The sequence below is a fragment of the Nicotiana tabacum genome, chromosome 22 (assembly GCF_000715075.1).
Source record: "Nicotiana tabacum cultivar K326 chromosome 22, ASM71507v2, whole genome shotgun sequence".
NCBI classification, from domain to species: Eukaryota; Viridiplantae; Streptophyta; class Magnoliopsida; order Solanales; family Solanaceae; genus Nicotiana; species Nicotiana tabacum.
The window spans coordinates 139,353,252-139,368,748 of record NC_134101.1 but is presented as its reverse complement, the minus strand read 5'-3'; the positions used below and the strand labels follow the sequence as shown (position 1 = coordinate 139,368,748).

Below are 15,497 nucleotides of genomic sequence, written 5' to 3'. Positions count from 1 at the left end.
AAATTATTATATTATTTAAAATAATATTCGAACTATTTATAATTTTATCTATATTAATAACAAATGCTTATGGCTAACCTATTATTTGTAATACTAAATTTTGCTACTAATAGTTTTAAATGCTGAATTGTTATTTAAACCAAATAGCCTAAATTATTATTTTTTTTAAAATTGTCTTTCATCTGAAATCTTTTTATTTTTAAGATTTAAACATGAAAACTGGTTAAGAGTGGCTAAAGTTGTTAATTCGGAGCTCCAAAAGTGTGGTAATCGGACCCGAGTGGAATTGCCCGGTCTTTGTGGTGGGAATACAAACAGCAAGGTAACCTCTAATTGAACAGTTGCCAGAGGAGCAGTTAGGTGACTAAAAAAAGGGGTATAAAAGAGACCCGCAAAATGGTAAAGAACAGCAGAGAAAGAAGATGGAGGGAAAATCAAGCAGTATTCAAGTCAATGGAATGCAATTCTCTTACGATTTCCAAAGTCCTATCTTTTTCGATTTCAGCCTAAAGATTTCTCCCGGATCTCGATGTCTCCTTGTCGGTGCAAATGGATCCGGTATGTGTTACCACCACTTTCCATTCAACTATAATATGTCTATATAATTGAAAAATATTTACAAATGTAACTCCTAAATATTTAGATCAAGTTGTGAGCCTCAATTTTTTTTAAATTGGAACAGGAAAGACGACACTGTTGAGGATATTGGCAGGAAAGCATATGGTGGGAGGAAGAGATGTAGTGAAGGTGCTGAATTTTTCGGCTTTTCATGACACCCACCTCGTCTGTGATGGTGATTTGGCATACCTAGGAGAGTCCTGGAGCAAAAATGTTGGCTCTGCTGTAAGTACTGAATAATGGTTTTGGTTTTCATGTCTGCCTTTTTGTGGTTCTGTCTCAGAATTTTCAGTGTGATCATGGGTGAATGTAGTATTTGGGCATCTGCTAAATCTATAGTTGAACAAGTTTTTCGAATAAATGTAATTTATAGTACTTAGTTATCACCCACTGCTGCTATATAGCATTTCATGCAGTAATGTGCACCTACTAACTAAAATTGTGGATCAGCCTGAACTAGGAATGCACTTGAAAATTATTCAGAAATGATTGTAGTTACTAGTTAGAGGTTTCTAGGCTGTCTCCATCATTATTTACGCTTTCCCTTTTGTTTCTTTTTTAACTTTTTACTAGCATAACATCTCAAACTTTGTTAAGTAGAATGCTATTCTGAATGGCTTTATTTTTGCCAAAATTCAGGGAGAGATTCCACTTCAGGGAGATTTTTCAGCAGAACATATGATATTTGGAGGTGCGTAAGCTCTTTATTTTGCAAGTCTCTTTTCTTTTACTCTTCTGATGGCATTTTTTCATCAATTACTGGATCTATCAATGTGTTATCTAAAACTTTAGACTTTCAAATGTTTTTCGAACTTGTTACTTTCGCTTGGATTTCTGTTGCAGCTTGCCCATTCTACTGACCTAGGAGTATATAACTAATATGAATGTTATATAGAGGTGCTAATTTGTTGACTCCATTTGGATTTTGGACTTTTTGAGATTCACTAATTATGACTATTCCCTATATGACTTCTGCAATAATGTTGACTTGTTGAGTTTGAATAAAATTTCAACTTCTTTTGTTTTCATGTCATGGTTTAGTCGAAGGAGTCGATCCAGTTCGGCGAGAGAAGTTGATTGAGCTGCTGGATATCGATCTGCAATGGCGTATGCACAAGGTATCTGATGGTCAGAGACGCAGAGTTCAGATCTGCATGGGTCTCCTTCACCCCTATAAGGTAATCTTTGTTGCATTAGGTTCATGATTGATTGTATTAGAGTTAAATGTAAAATGCATGTATCCACCAATCTCATAGTAGACAGGTCATATTTATAGTATGTTCACCATATTAATTCTTCTCAAATAGCTCCGGTGCTCATTCTTATTGCCCACGTCCAAGTTTTGTTTACTTAATAATCAAACAATATGCTTCCTGTGAGATGGTTTCCATACTTTGATAATTGTCAGCAGGGTCATGTTAACTTCTTTGATGACTGTTGCTAATGGAGAATCACTTTCATCCAGGTTCTTTTGCTGGATGAGGTTACAGTTGATTTAGATGTTGTCGCAAGGATGGATTTGTTGGACTTCTTTAAGGAAGAATGCGAACAGGTATCCATTGTTTTAACGCGGAGAAAACTCAACTAGGTTTAGAACTACACTGTTGGTTACTGAACGGATGTTTAATCCTCCCATCGGATTCTCCATTTATACTTTTTTCTGTGTGTGTGGGTGGGGATCCTTCATGTCTAAGCATCGAAACTGCATATGGAGTCATCAATGACATCATAGATTTTCCTAAAGCATCTACCTGAATCAAAACCCTATAGGAAAATTTAGATCACATTTAAGTAGTCTTCAATTAAAGTACAGACCTGTGATGCCTTCCACATTGTGGTGCATGGGATTAATATAGCAAACCAATTAAGATATTGATTGTGCTAAAGATTCATCATAGACAGGCGAGAACATTAATTTTCTGGCTCCATGTCATGATAACAGAGAGGAGCTACTATTGTCTATGCAACACATATATTTGATGGACTGGAGTCCTGGGCAACAGATCTTGTTTACATCCAAGATGGAGTTCTGAAGAGGTCTGAGAAATTACCTGAGCTTCCCGAGTTGAAGTCTTCCCCCAATTTGCTTTCAGTAGTTGAGAACTGGTTGAGGTCTGAGACCACGATTGAGAAAAAGAAGCCAGTTATCGCCCCACCAAAAGTTCAGAAATCCTCTCCTTTTGGCTCTTCTCCGTTTCAGTCATCTAGACATATGGCATATTTCCGCTGATTTATGGGTTCTGTATTCAGAGTGGAATAAAACCTTGTAGGAATTATGCGTTCTGTTTTTGCTGATTTATGCATTCTTCAGTATGAGCAGCTCGGGTAATGCTGTCGGTATCACGGGCCGTGGCTGAATTCAAAAGTAGGAATTATGGCAACTCGGGTTAAAGTTACATGTTGAAGCCCTGAGGATGTGCCTTTAGTGCAAGTATTATAGTATTCCATTCCTATATGTATACTAGCCACAAGCAATTTCATGTAACACCAAGCTGCCAAAATATTTTTTCTTCCTTCATATTTTACTCTGCAAATTCATCAATTCATTTTGCACCTACTAGTAGGTAAGCAGTCATTGTTGAGATGATAATATTAGTCGTTGTTGAGATGGTAATTTCAACGAGTACTCAATGGACAATCAGAATCCTCTGATCACGTTTCAGAATTAATCAATCTTGTCAAATCAAAGATAAACAGGTGAATAATTACTTGTATCAATGTTTTCGTCGTATTTGTGTGTAACTATCAATGTGGTGCTTATGCTTTCCTGAACCGAGGGTCTATTGGAAACAGCTTCAACCATACTTTCGCAACTTTGTTTCAATTTCAACTCAATTTTTTTTTTCTCCACAAGCATGACATAATAAACCAACTACAGAGTACTAAAAGTTGGAACTTAAGAGCCAAGATTGGAGTCCGGAACCTTTTTGTTATCTTTTTGGACAAAAGATACACAAATAGGTGTAAAAAAAAAGTTACATTTATATATATAACACCAAATTACACCACGATATACCTTAACGGTAACTTTTGCCGTTAAGGTATAGCGTGGTGTAATTTGGCTTATATATACTGACTGACACAGATATAGCGTGTTGTATATTCACGCTATATATAACGTACAAATACAGCACGCTATACCCCTAATTAAATAATGCCCTTCGTCTTCTTCCCCGACCAGAAACGAGCCTCTCCCATTTTTTTACTTTTAAGCCATTTCTGGTTCCCCCCACCCCACCCCACCCCCCACCCCGTCTTTTGTAAAAAAAAATATATGGGCCCCACCCGTTACACAAAACGTTAAGAATGTAGGTCCCACATCGTAGTAGAGCATCGTATTATTGTGGTTTCACTCTTTTGGATTCAACTTTTCACGCAAAACACTACATCGAGGTATTTCGATTTATTTTATGTCGAAACTTGTATAATAATGCATATTTATTAGTTGATTGAATGTGTTTCCATGTTGTTTTGTGTTTTATTTGCGAAACTAGTATGTTATATTTATCCGAACTTAGATATTAGTGTTCTAAAAAAATATAAAATTGAGAAATAATTTTTTTTGTTAATATCAGGATTTAGATATTACTGTTTCCATACCGGTTTGTATTTTATTTTTGCGAAACTAGTATGTTATATGTATTTTTGTGAATTTTATGTGATTAAAATGTATTTGTTGTTTATATTTAGTTTAGATTATTTATTAGCGTATTAAATTGTAGAACGTGTTAGCGTAGTAAACTGTAGAGTATTTTAGCGTAGAATCTCTGTAGTTTAAGTATTGCTTATATTGGTAGATGAAAATATATACTTTGTACAATTAAATTTTTAAAACAAACACGCACAAAATTATCAAAATATTGAATTTAACACACATAATTATTAATGATAGTTTGGTGCTACCGGGCCTCAAATATCGAACCTAAACCTAATAGGTGTATATACTTTGTACAATTAAATAATTAAAAATTAAGAATTTAAATTTTTAAAACAAACACACACAAAATTATTAAAATATTGAATTTGACACACATAATTATTCATGATAATTTGGTGCTACTGGGCCTCAAATATCGAGTCTAGAACCCAATAGGTATATATGATTTGTATGATTAAATAATTAAAAATTAAGAATTTAAATTTTTAAAACAAACACACACAAAATTATCAAAATATTGAATTTGCCACACATAATTATTAATGATAGTTTGGTGCTACTGGACCTCAAATACCGAGCCTGGAACCCAATAGGTATATATACTTTGTACAATTAAATAATTAAAAATTAAGAATTTAAAATTTTAAAACAAACACACAAAATTATCAAAATATTGAATTTGACACACATAATTATTAATGATAGTTTGGTGCTACTAGGCCTCAAATACCGAGCTTGGAACCCAATAGGTATATATACTTTGTACAATTAAATAATTAAAAATTAAGAATTTAAATTTTTAAAACAAACACACACAAAATTATCAAAATATTGAATTTGATACAAATAATTATTAATGATAGTTTGGTGCTATTGAGCCTCAAATACCGAGCCTGGAACCCAATAGGTATATATACTTTGTACAATTAAATAATTAAAAATTAATTAATGTTATTTAATTTACAGTTGACGACATGGACGCGCCGCCTATACATCCCGGCCCTTATTCTCGTGAGATATTAGTGCTACAGGTCGATCATAGGTCCGCCCGTATATGGGAAGGGGAGTTACTGAGAGTGGACGACCTGTGGGATTATTTGAGGCCCAGAGATCTCCACGAGCGTGTAGTTCAGCGCCTACAGGATACGGGATTTTATAGGATTATTGAGATCGGGCGGATGCAGCTCAACTAGGCTTTAATCATGGCGTTGATTGAGCGGTGGCAACCGAAGACGCACACCTTTCACTTGCCCATTGGCGAGGCCACTATCACGCTGCAGGACGTGGAGGTTTTATATGGCCTGCCCGTTGATGGCATGCCCGTTTCACTGCCTATTGCTATGAGATCTATGTCGCGCGATGATTATTGGGACATGCTGCAGGAACTCACGGGTTTCAGGCCACAGGACGAGATATTTTTGTCGGGTGCTAGTCGATTGTCTTTGACCCCTATTAGACAGTACCTGGAGGTACTCCACCCCATTATCACCGATTATACATAGTAGGTACATATTACCCGGTATACGAGGTTGTTGTAGCTTTTTCTATTTGGAGAGGTCTTGTTCCCGAATACTTCGGGGAACCTAGTCAGCCTGAGATTTCTTCATCATGTTCAGCTGCTAGATGAGTTACCCTATTACAGGTGGGGTGATGTTGTTCTCGCCTACATGTACAGGAGTATGTGCCGGGCGAGCATGGGCACTCAAAGAGATGTTTGTGATTTTCTGGCGCTTCTACAGGTGACAACATATTCGAATAATCTGTTTATCAGTTCCAACTCTACCTAGTTAGAATTTATCTTAAACCTGACGTCAACTTTCTATGTTAGGTTTGGGCCTGGGAGCGGTTCTTGCAGTTTTAGCCACCTCTACTATAATTACCTCCTAATGTAGCACTTCCAGAACTCCCTCTAGCCAAGAGGTGGATTCTCCGATGTACACTTTCACGAGAGTATGATTCTCATCATAATCTCCCCCTCTGCAGGGATGTGTTGGATCTACTGGAAGGCGCACAGGTAAATATGTACCTAAACTTACCTGGTATAGATTAACTTAGTGTTGCGCATACTCACGTTTTGTGTTCTTATTTGATAGTTCATCTGGACGCAGTACAACAGTGATTTGATAGCTGGCCGACCAGCTTATTGCTGGGCCAGCCGATTGATTTGGAGCACTTCTGCCCTGCTCATATGCCTCGATATTGCGGAGCATCGTGCCTCAGAGCGGGTACTTCGCCAGTTTGGCCACCTGCAGTATATACCGAGGGGGCCTATATGGGACCAAGACATTATCAGAGGGATGATCGTTGCAGGGGGGACGACGCATTTATGGCATGGTTAACGGGGCAGATCCATATTTGGGACCAGCGAGATCAGATGATTCTGGCCCCCACCTACACAGACCCAGGAGGCGGCTATTGAGGGGTATATGTCCTGGTACCACCACGTTACCCGACTTTTTATCGGGAACCCTATTCATCAGGTTGGCGGTCGGTACGTTCCATACGTTGGGCGACACGAGGCCCTGGTATGTTTTCTGTTATTATTAATTATATAATTGTAACTTAGCACAATGTATGTAGTTTATATTTTATACATTTTGCATGCTATTGGACTACATACAGTCTATCAGATAGAACTGTAGATGCAGGATTATGTCGGCGATCCTGACGCCGCCTTGCACGATTACAACCATCGATTTGTAGAGTTGGCTGCCCCGACACTACAGAAAGCCCGGGAGGATCAGCGTTTGGCACACATGCCTGATTATGTGGAGCCAAAGGATTACGAGCAGGCCCTGGTGTGGCACGAGGTGGTGGTTCCCGACGAGGTGGTGGTGTCCGATGAGGCGGGGGTGCCGGACGATGTGGCGGTAGGCGGAGAGGAGGTGGTCCCCAGCAAGGGGGCGTTGAGGCCCCTGCTGATGATGTTGTTGCTGATCTGTCGGGTGGCCTACATAAGATGGACATGCTGTCATACAGCCTTGGGATGAATCTCACTCTAGGGACTTCGCAGGTGACCGCGTCAGGTCAATTATTGATCACGGGCACGGACCTTTCTAGAGTCGATTGGGATACATACTTTCCAGGCCCGTCTACTGTTGCTAAGGACCGGTCGACCCGAGATTTACATAGTGGGAGGCGGTTGAGTTATGGTTCATCATCACAGGCACAGGTATGGTTTTCTTTGTATTGAATTACAATTTGTCTTTATTAATTTCCTTTTTAAGGTTGAACGTGATGCTAACATGGCTGCAACAGATGATTACATTCAGGAGCCCGACGATATCGTGGTAAGACACTTTAAATTATTGTGACTTATTATATACTTTGCTATATTGAGCTATCTATTTTTATATAGGTTTCTAGGCGACCCCTTTTATTGATCATGTCAGCACCACTGATGTTCATGATGCGGCGCATCCGGCTATTAGGAGGCGACTTGATGATGACGATCCCGATAGCGTACCCAGGCGGGATGGGATGCGCCTCAAGCCAGCGGCTGCGTTGAAGCACACTGGATGCGGAACACATTGATTTTCTTGTGTTTATCTTTTTGATGTAAATAATATCTTTGTATATACATTAACAACAATTTTTATATAATATGCGCATTACTTTTTTAATTTTCCGTTCATTAGTTAGTTTTGTACTACAACACAAACACTTAAATTCCATTCCAATTAATAAAAATAAAGTTCATTACAACTAATTTAGTTTAATACTACAAGACAAACACAAACACAAACATAGCAACTTAACATAATTAAAAGTCAATGCAACTAATAAAAATACACGACACATGAAACATAAAGATAAAGCGATACACTAAACACACACATGTCAAAGTTTAGTCACTGTCGCCCATTATTTTCTGTTCCAACCACTTAAATTGTTCTTCGAGCTTCTTTTTTTCTTCTTCTACCTTTTTATGTTTCGCTTTCAACTCCACAACCTCTCTTTTATGTTTTTTTTTCACGTTCCCACTGTTTTAAACACAAATAATTAAGATTGTTCAATAATTCTTTGTAGTATTCCTGATAACATGGTTCATCAATCCATACCTCAAGATCGCAAATAGGTTCGCCGGGAACCTTATAAAACTTGTTCAAACATTCCCAGTAGCGGCATCCAGCTTCACCATTATCCCAACAACTTTGCATCATGCATTTTTTTTTCCACACTTGCATATAGGTACATAAAGAGGTTGAGACATTTGTGCGTTAAAAAAACTTGCTTTAAGTTATTGTTGACCGCAGAAAATAACTAGAATGAGCCCGTTATTTATAGGCAAGACAATACACATAACGTAGTATTTCACCGCTCTATATATACGCATAACGTAGTATTTGACCGCGCTATGCTTTGCGTGTTAAATGTTCTGACGGGTACGTAACAACTTTATGTCAGTTGGAAAGCTTTTTCAATTTGACGAGACAACACATGTAACGTATTATTTCACCGCTTTATATATATGCATAACGTAGTATTTGACCGCGCTATGCTTTACATGTTAAAGGTTCTGACGGGGTACGAATCAACTTTATGTCAGTTGGGCAACTTTTTTAGTTCGACAAGACAACACATATAACGTATTATTTCACCGCTCTATATATACACATAACGTAGTATTTAACCGCGTATTGCGTGTTAAAGGTTCTGACGGGTACGAATCAACTTTATGTCAGTTGGACAGCTTTTTCAGTTCGACAAGACAACACATATAAATAAAATAACAAACATAATTAACATTAAATTAATCAGCTTTATAAAATTTCAATGTTGTTTCAAGTTCTTCCGAATATATAATTTTTTTTAATTATCATTAACAAAATTGAAATGGAAAAGTTCAACTCATAATTAACAAACATAATTTTATTTTATAAATCTTGCAACATAAACAAAACAACTAAATATTACAACATAAACTCATTGATAATTAGGCACAATAAAGAACACCCACCACAAGCGTGATTACTATTGCCACCCAAAGGACATTTTCGACGGTCGTGTCCTATTTGCGAGCATATACCACATTTGTGCGCATAAACAATATCACTAACATCCCTTTGGTTTCGTATACGCGTTCTCTTCTGTATTCGACGCAAATAGGACTTGTTACACGCCATTTTAAATGGCTCAGGCAGCAAATAATGCTCAGCCTCCACTGACTGCAACTGCCCACTATATGTGTTTAGGTACTTCGCAACACTATATTGTTGATCAACATAGTTGGTTATACCTAAACCAACTTTTTGAAAGCACTTGATGGCACGTGAGCAAGGCATGTGGTAGATGAACTATTTCCCACAAGAGCATAACCTTGTAGATTCATTTACAGTATGTACATTATTCCCCTGATTTCGATGGATAGCGGTGCGAACTTCAAAAACATTTCTTTCGTTATCATACTGCAAAAATGAATGCCAATGTGCTCGCCATCTGTATCTCTCAAATCTCTTTATCGGCACTGGCATAAAATCAACACCCCTTTCCATCAATGATGTTGCAGCTACAGACCTCTCAACAAACCTCTCCGCCATCTACTTGAACAACATCCGCACCATGGTCGTGACAGGCAATCCTCTTGCCGACTTCAATAACCCGTTGAAAGACTCTGACACATTTGTAGTCAGAGTTCCCCAACGTCTGCCACCATCCGCATGCAAAGTCCACTTTTCAGGGTCATGTCGCATTAACCAACGATAGGCTACCTCCTCTTCTTGCCTGATAGATTCCATGTGCCTCCGAAATTTATGCTATTGGTGGTCTGTTGCTGTCATCCACATCAAATCATGCAGATCCTTGTTGGGATATGCCTTCTGGAAATTGGCTTTAAAGTGCCTCACACAGTAATGGTGGTAGGCATAAGGTTCTTGCCATGCAGGTAAGTTTTCCACAAAACTTAAGATACCACTGTGCCGATCAGATATTAGACAAATACCAGAACGTTTTTTGACAACGTGCTCTTTCAAGTGGTTCAAAAACAGCGTCCACGTCTCTTGGCTTTTATTAGCACAAATAGCAAAAGCTAGAGGAAATATCTGTCCATTAGCATCTACTGCCACAACTATCATAACTTGATATCGTACTTTCCATAGACATGAGTGCCGTCTATGGATATTACAGGCCGACAATGCCAAAAACCATCAATTGCTGGTTTAAACGCCAAGAACACGTAATTAAATATATATTCTGGTGTACCCGGACTCCGCTCAAGCTTCCATTCAACAACTGTTCCAGGGTTAAAGTGCTGCAGTGCGGCCATGTACCTGGGCAGAGCTGCAAATGACTTATTCCAGTTACCATAGACTATTTCAAACGCTCATTTGCGCCCAAGATATGCCTTTATTTTAGTAATGGTATGGCCATGTTCCTGGTGGACTGATGTAATGCAATCTTTGATTTTATACCTTATGGACGCTTCGATGTGTGGAATAAGGACAAAAGAAATCAAGTCAATATCCAAGTTGAAGTGATTCCCGTTGAATGTGTCCATTTCGCATGTGTGGGTGGGAATGTATTTACCCACTTTCCACAGACCTGTCTTCTTCTTGCTCGCACGCAACATCCAATGACATGGCCAAAACCACTTGCGACAAACAACCTTGTATACAACCGGACTTGACTCCCATACCGTAATCTCACGACACTCTTTTACGTTGTGCATTTTACAAGCCCTACTTACGCGCGCTTTATCAGGAAAAAGCATGCCCTTTGCCAGCACCGTTGGTCTAGACTCATCCCACACTGCTGTCCGAATTTCATCAAAATCCCTTCTCAGAGCTTCCACATTCATGCTTGTCAAGTTATCAAGGTAAGGAGTCTCCCTTGAATGAAACTACACTTGGGACTCGTACACACTTCGTCTAGGGGGTGGGGGGTGGAGCATACTCTCTGGTCGAATCAGGTCCTTCCTTCTCACCCTCCTCATCACCATCCTCACGAGGAAAGGGTGTATTGTCTCCAGATTCATCAGCATTGTTGTCGTAATCACTGTTCTCTTCCTCACTCTCTGCATCTGCCAGATCCCGATTTAATATGTCGTCTTCGGGCAATTGAGTGAGTACATGTGGTTCAACTTGCTCGTTTTCATTGCACAATCAACAAAATAATAAGCTACTGAAATTAATAAATACTTTCCATATAGCTATATCACTTCACTTACAAGTCGTAATGTGATGAAATTCCATGATGGACATTTTCATTTAGGTGATGACTACCGGATGGACCACCATGATCCAACACACCAAAACTATGCTTGGGTTCATAATTATAAAATTCATATCCGGTCGGTACCCCTGTTAAATGTATGAGCATTAATACGAATTCAATACAACAAAAATGTAGAATCGTAACACAAAGGAAAATTAAAGTTTACCACTCGTCTTGTGAATTAGGAAAAGCAGGGGTGATAAATTCAAATCAAGGAAAACTCTTTCATCCGGAACCTGTCCGGCAAAAACTGCTCCCGAATAACCACCCGATGACTAGGCGTTATCCGGAACCTGTCCGGTAACCTCATTGTTGGGAACATCTTCGACCTTGACATACATATCCAACATTTTGATTACAAGAAATTCCTGGTATTCATCCGGAGTCCTCAGAAAATCCCTCAAAGTTTCATCATCGTAGATGTTTAACTCCGAGTAAAAAGCATGCTCTTGCGGAGTGACGAAATACCGATATCTTCTGGTTACTTTAAGTATCACTCGGTGTTTCCTCACACTCATTTTTTTGCATAACAACGATATCAATTTATTGTACTCCATTGTAAGTGGTAATCTAACATGACCCCGTGGAGATAACTATACCTTACTGAGTTATTCTTCGTCACAACCTCACCCCCCTCCCCCCCTCACATAATAAAACTCTTATTCTACGCTCTTCAGACATTACAAAAAAATACTTGAAAATTTAATGACAAGAAAAGATTGAATGGGATGAATCTTTTGTGAATGAATTTTCCTAAAATCCTAATGACCTTTATATAGGAAATGTGCGAGCCCGGGGGTTGAAATTTTTGATGTATAGCGCTCTTTGAATATACGCTATACATATTTCAATTATTGGTGGGCCCATAATTAGGGGTATAGCGTGAAAATACAGCACACTATACCTGTGCCAGTAAATGTCAGTATATATAACGCCAAATTACACCACGCTATACCTTAGCGGCAAAAGTTATCGTTAAGGTATAGCGTGGTGTAATTTGGCGTTATATATATAAATGTAACTTTTTTTTTACACCTCTTTGTATACCTTCTGTCCAGAAAGACAACAAAATGATTCCGGCCTCTCCAAGATTGCCAATGTAGAGAAAAATTAGGTGGTGAATGCGATTGATTGCTGGCCGATACCAAAATAGCCTGGGCGTACACAGAAAGCAGGCTCTCTCTCCTTTGTCATTGTCTAATCAATTGTTGCATAGTCGTGCTTCTTCCGCTGTATACCTCCATGGCCCCGGGGACCCCAAACAAATATCTCCAACGCCTTTGCTTACAATTGTTTAATAACCGTAGTGTTTGGCCTCAACTAATTTATTGAGTATTTGTTATTTTTCATTAAGAAAATATCGAATAATTCTACTATTTGCTGATGATTTGTCGTTTTATTTTCACTTTTCTTTCCTTAAAAAAGGAGAGAACTTCATCCATCAAAAGCCTAACAAAAAGACTATAAAAAGAAAATATATGTACCATGTGACTGCGGACAAAATCAAAGTTCAAAGTTGAATGAAACATCGAACTGTTGGAGTTGATTTTTTTGTTTGTGTGTGTCCATTTCCTTGTGTGTCGTCGTTGTCCTGTACCTACTGACAAAGATTGGCTTCTATGCCTTCTATTCTTGTTTAGATTCTCATTGTCTGCTTACATTTCAAAAGAGTTACTTCTACCTCCTAAACTGTTGGGACTTACCTTTTTGTTTTCTTTTTCTTTTCTAGTTTAGATTATAGATTAACATAGTATTTGGAAGAAAAAAAAAAACATTTAGCTAGCGTTTGACCATAGATTTCCAAATTTGTTTTGAAAAATCTGATTTGGGTGAAGTTTGGTTTAAAGATGAAAATGTTTTTGGACATACGTTTTCAAAACATATTTTCCAAATTTATTTTGGAAAAACATGTATATTATTAGCTAGCGTTTGGCCATAGATTCCCAAATTTGTTTTGAAAAATCTGATTTGGGTGAAATTTGGTTTGAAGATGAAAATGTCTTTGGACATATGTTTTCAAACATATTTCCCAACTTTATTTTGGAAAAACATGTATATAATTCCCAAGTTTTGGGATTTTGGCCCAAAATCAGCAATTGGGGTGATTTTGAGATTTGGGATTTGGAATTTTGCCAAATATGGGCAAAATTTATGGCCAAACGGGTCCTTAGTGTTTGTAAAGATTTTGGTCCAATGGATTTGGGATTTTGCCAAAATATAAGCAAAATCTATGGCCTAACATGTGTTTTCCAAAATAAAACCCAAGTTTATTTTGATAAAATCTATGGCCAAACGGATCCTTACTGTTAGGGCAATATGTGAGTTGAAACTGAAAAAGGAATAAAGGAGTATTTGAAGTTGAAATTTTTGCGGGAATTATTGTGTTTGAATATGAACGTAATTCACTTGAAAAAAAATATTTGTGAATATTAAAGATTTTTGAGTGAAAATTAATACTCGCACTAAATATAACCTTCAAACTAATATTTCAATATCTACTTGAATTCAAATACTAAATTTCAGTATGGTTAGTGGTAACTAGGGGTGTACAAATCGCATTAAACCGAAAAATCAAATCAAACCAATTAAAAAATCCCACTAAGTTTGGTTTGATTTGATTTGGTATTGTGTAAAAAATCTGAACCAAACCGATATATAAATATATAATTTTTATATATACTTTTAAGACTTTATATAGAATTTTCTTTACAAAAATTCTAAAAATATTTGGGATTCCCTTATGTGATGTAGTATTTAATAGAATATGAAGTACTCCATTTTTATTAACCTAAGTAATAGGTTATATGTTCGCTTTCTTATCAAGTGTTACTGAAATACGTCAATCTCTTTATTGCTATGTGTTCATATGTCAAGATTTATTAAATTTTTATATCTTTTTCGAATTTGATTCGACAATCTAAAATTAAATAGAACATATCATTAATTAGGTATCATATTGATTTTCATGTTTAATTAGTAAATTCTTTTAACCTTGAAAGTATACATCAACGAAAAATTATTGTCAGGCGAAAAAAGTAACTATCATATGCTATTAACAAAATTCTTCCATAAAAATATTTTAATAGATCATATATTTGTCAATTTTTCAATTTTTACTAAACATATATTTACTTATAAAAAATTTAATAAAGTAAGATTGAAATAACATTCATGTAACAAAAAAATCCGAAAATCCCGACAAAATCGAACCAACTCGATTTATGTACACCCATGCCGATAACATGCTTACACGCACCCATGTGGCACTATTGTTAGTCAACTCTATTATTAATACATCAATTTTGCAAAATTGTATTGAGAAGAGAAATAGTTTTGGGACTGGAGACTTGGATTTAGATTTGATAGGAATGGTACTACGAGCACACACGTCTTTGGATCTTTAGCAATCTCATATATTTGATAGGGACTTATTCTCGAGATTTTAAGACCTCTATTTTGTCACAATAATCAACATAGGTACTTTATTTTATTTAGTTGCCCTAAGAGAATATACGCACAAATTGGGCAATACTTACTCGAGGCACTTTTTTAACTGGGAAAGGTTATGCTAAGTGTGGAACCAAAAGAAATTTGATGATATAAAATCAGCTGGTAAGTTTATATACGTTGCTATCTTTTAATCATAATTAATTAATATAAATTTTTAGTTCTATTTAATGAATTAACTATGATAATTTGATGAATTTAGTGTAAATATTAGGCACGGTGAGTTTCGTTCATTCCTTAGAGTAGAGCTTCTAATAAAAAATATACGTCAATTTATTTTTTGGGATTTAAAAAGAGGGGAAACCGGAGAACTACATTTGATTTAAAAAAAACGTATACATACCCTGATATTTACATATATCACTTAATCATACTTAATTAACACATATTTTCTGTCTATCCAATCATTTAATTATGATATATTAATGTAAACATCTTGAGGTGCTATTTGTACCTTATGCCCCTTTATAATTTAGATTTTTATGTATAAAAGTAAATTTTT

General features: G+C 36.8%; 1 protein-coding gene across 1 annotated transcript; it reads left to right on the top strand.

Moving 5' to 3' along the window:
• The first annotated feature begins 343 nt into the window (after window positions 1-343).
• On the top strand, window positions 344-3,232 carry LOC107801396 (ABC transporter I family member 19-like). The gene is made up of 6 exons (XM_016624725.2): window positions 344-558; window positions 683-843; window positions 1,258-1,309; window positions 1,660-1,796; window positions 2,084-2,170; window positions 2,561-3,232. The coding sequence occupies exons 1-6, from the start codon at window positions 423-425 to the stop codon at window positions 2,846-2,848; spliced, it is 861 nt and encodes a 286-aa protein (XP_016480211.1). The 5' UTR covers window positions 344-422; the 3' UTR covers window positions 2,849-3,232.
• The last annotated feature ends 12,265 nt before the right edge of the window (window positions 3,233-15,497 follow it).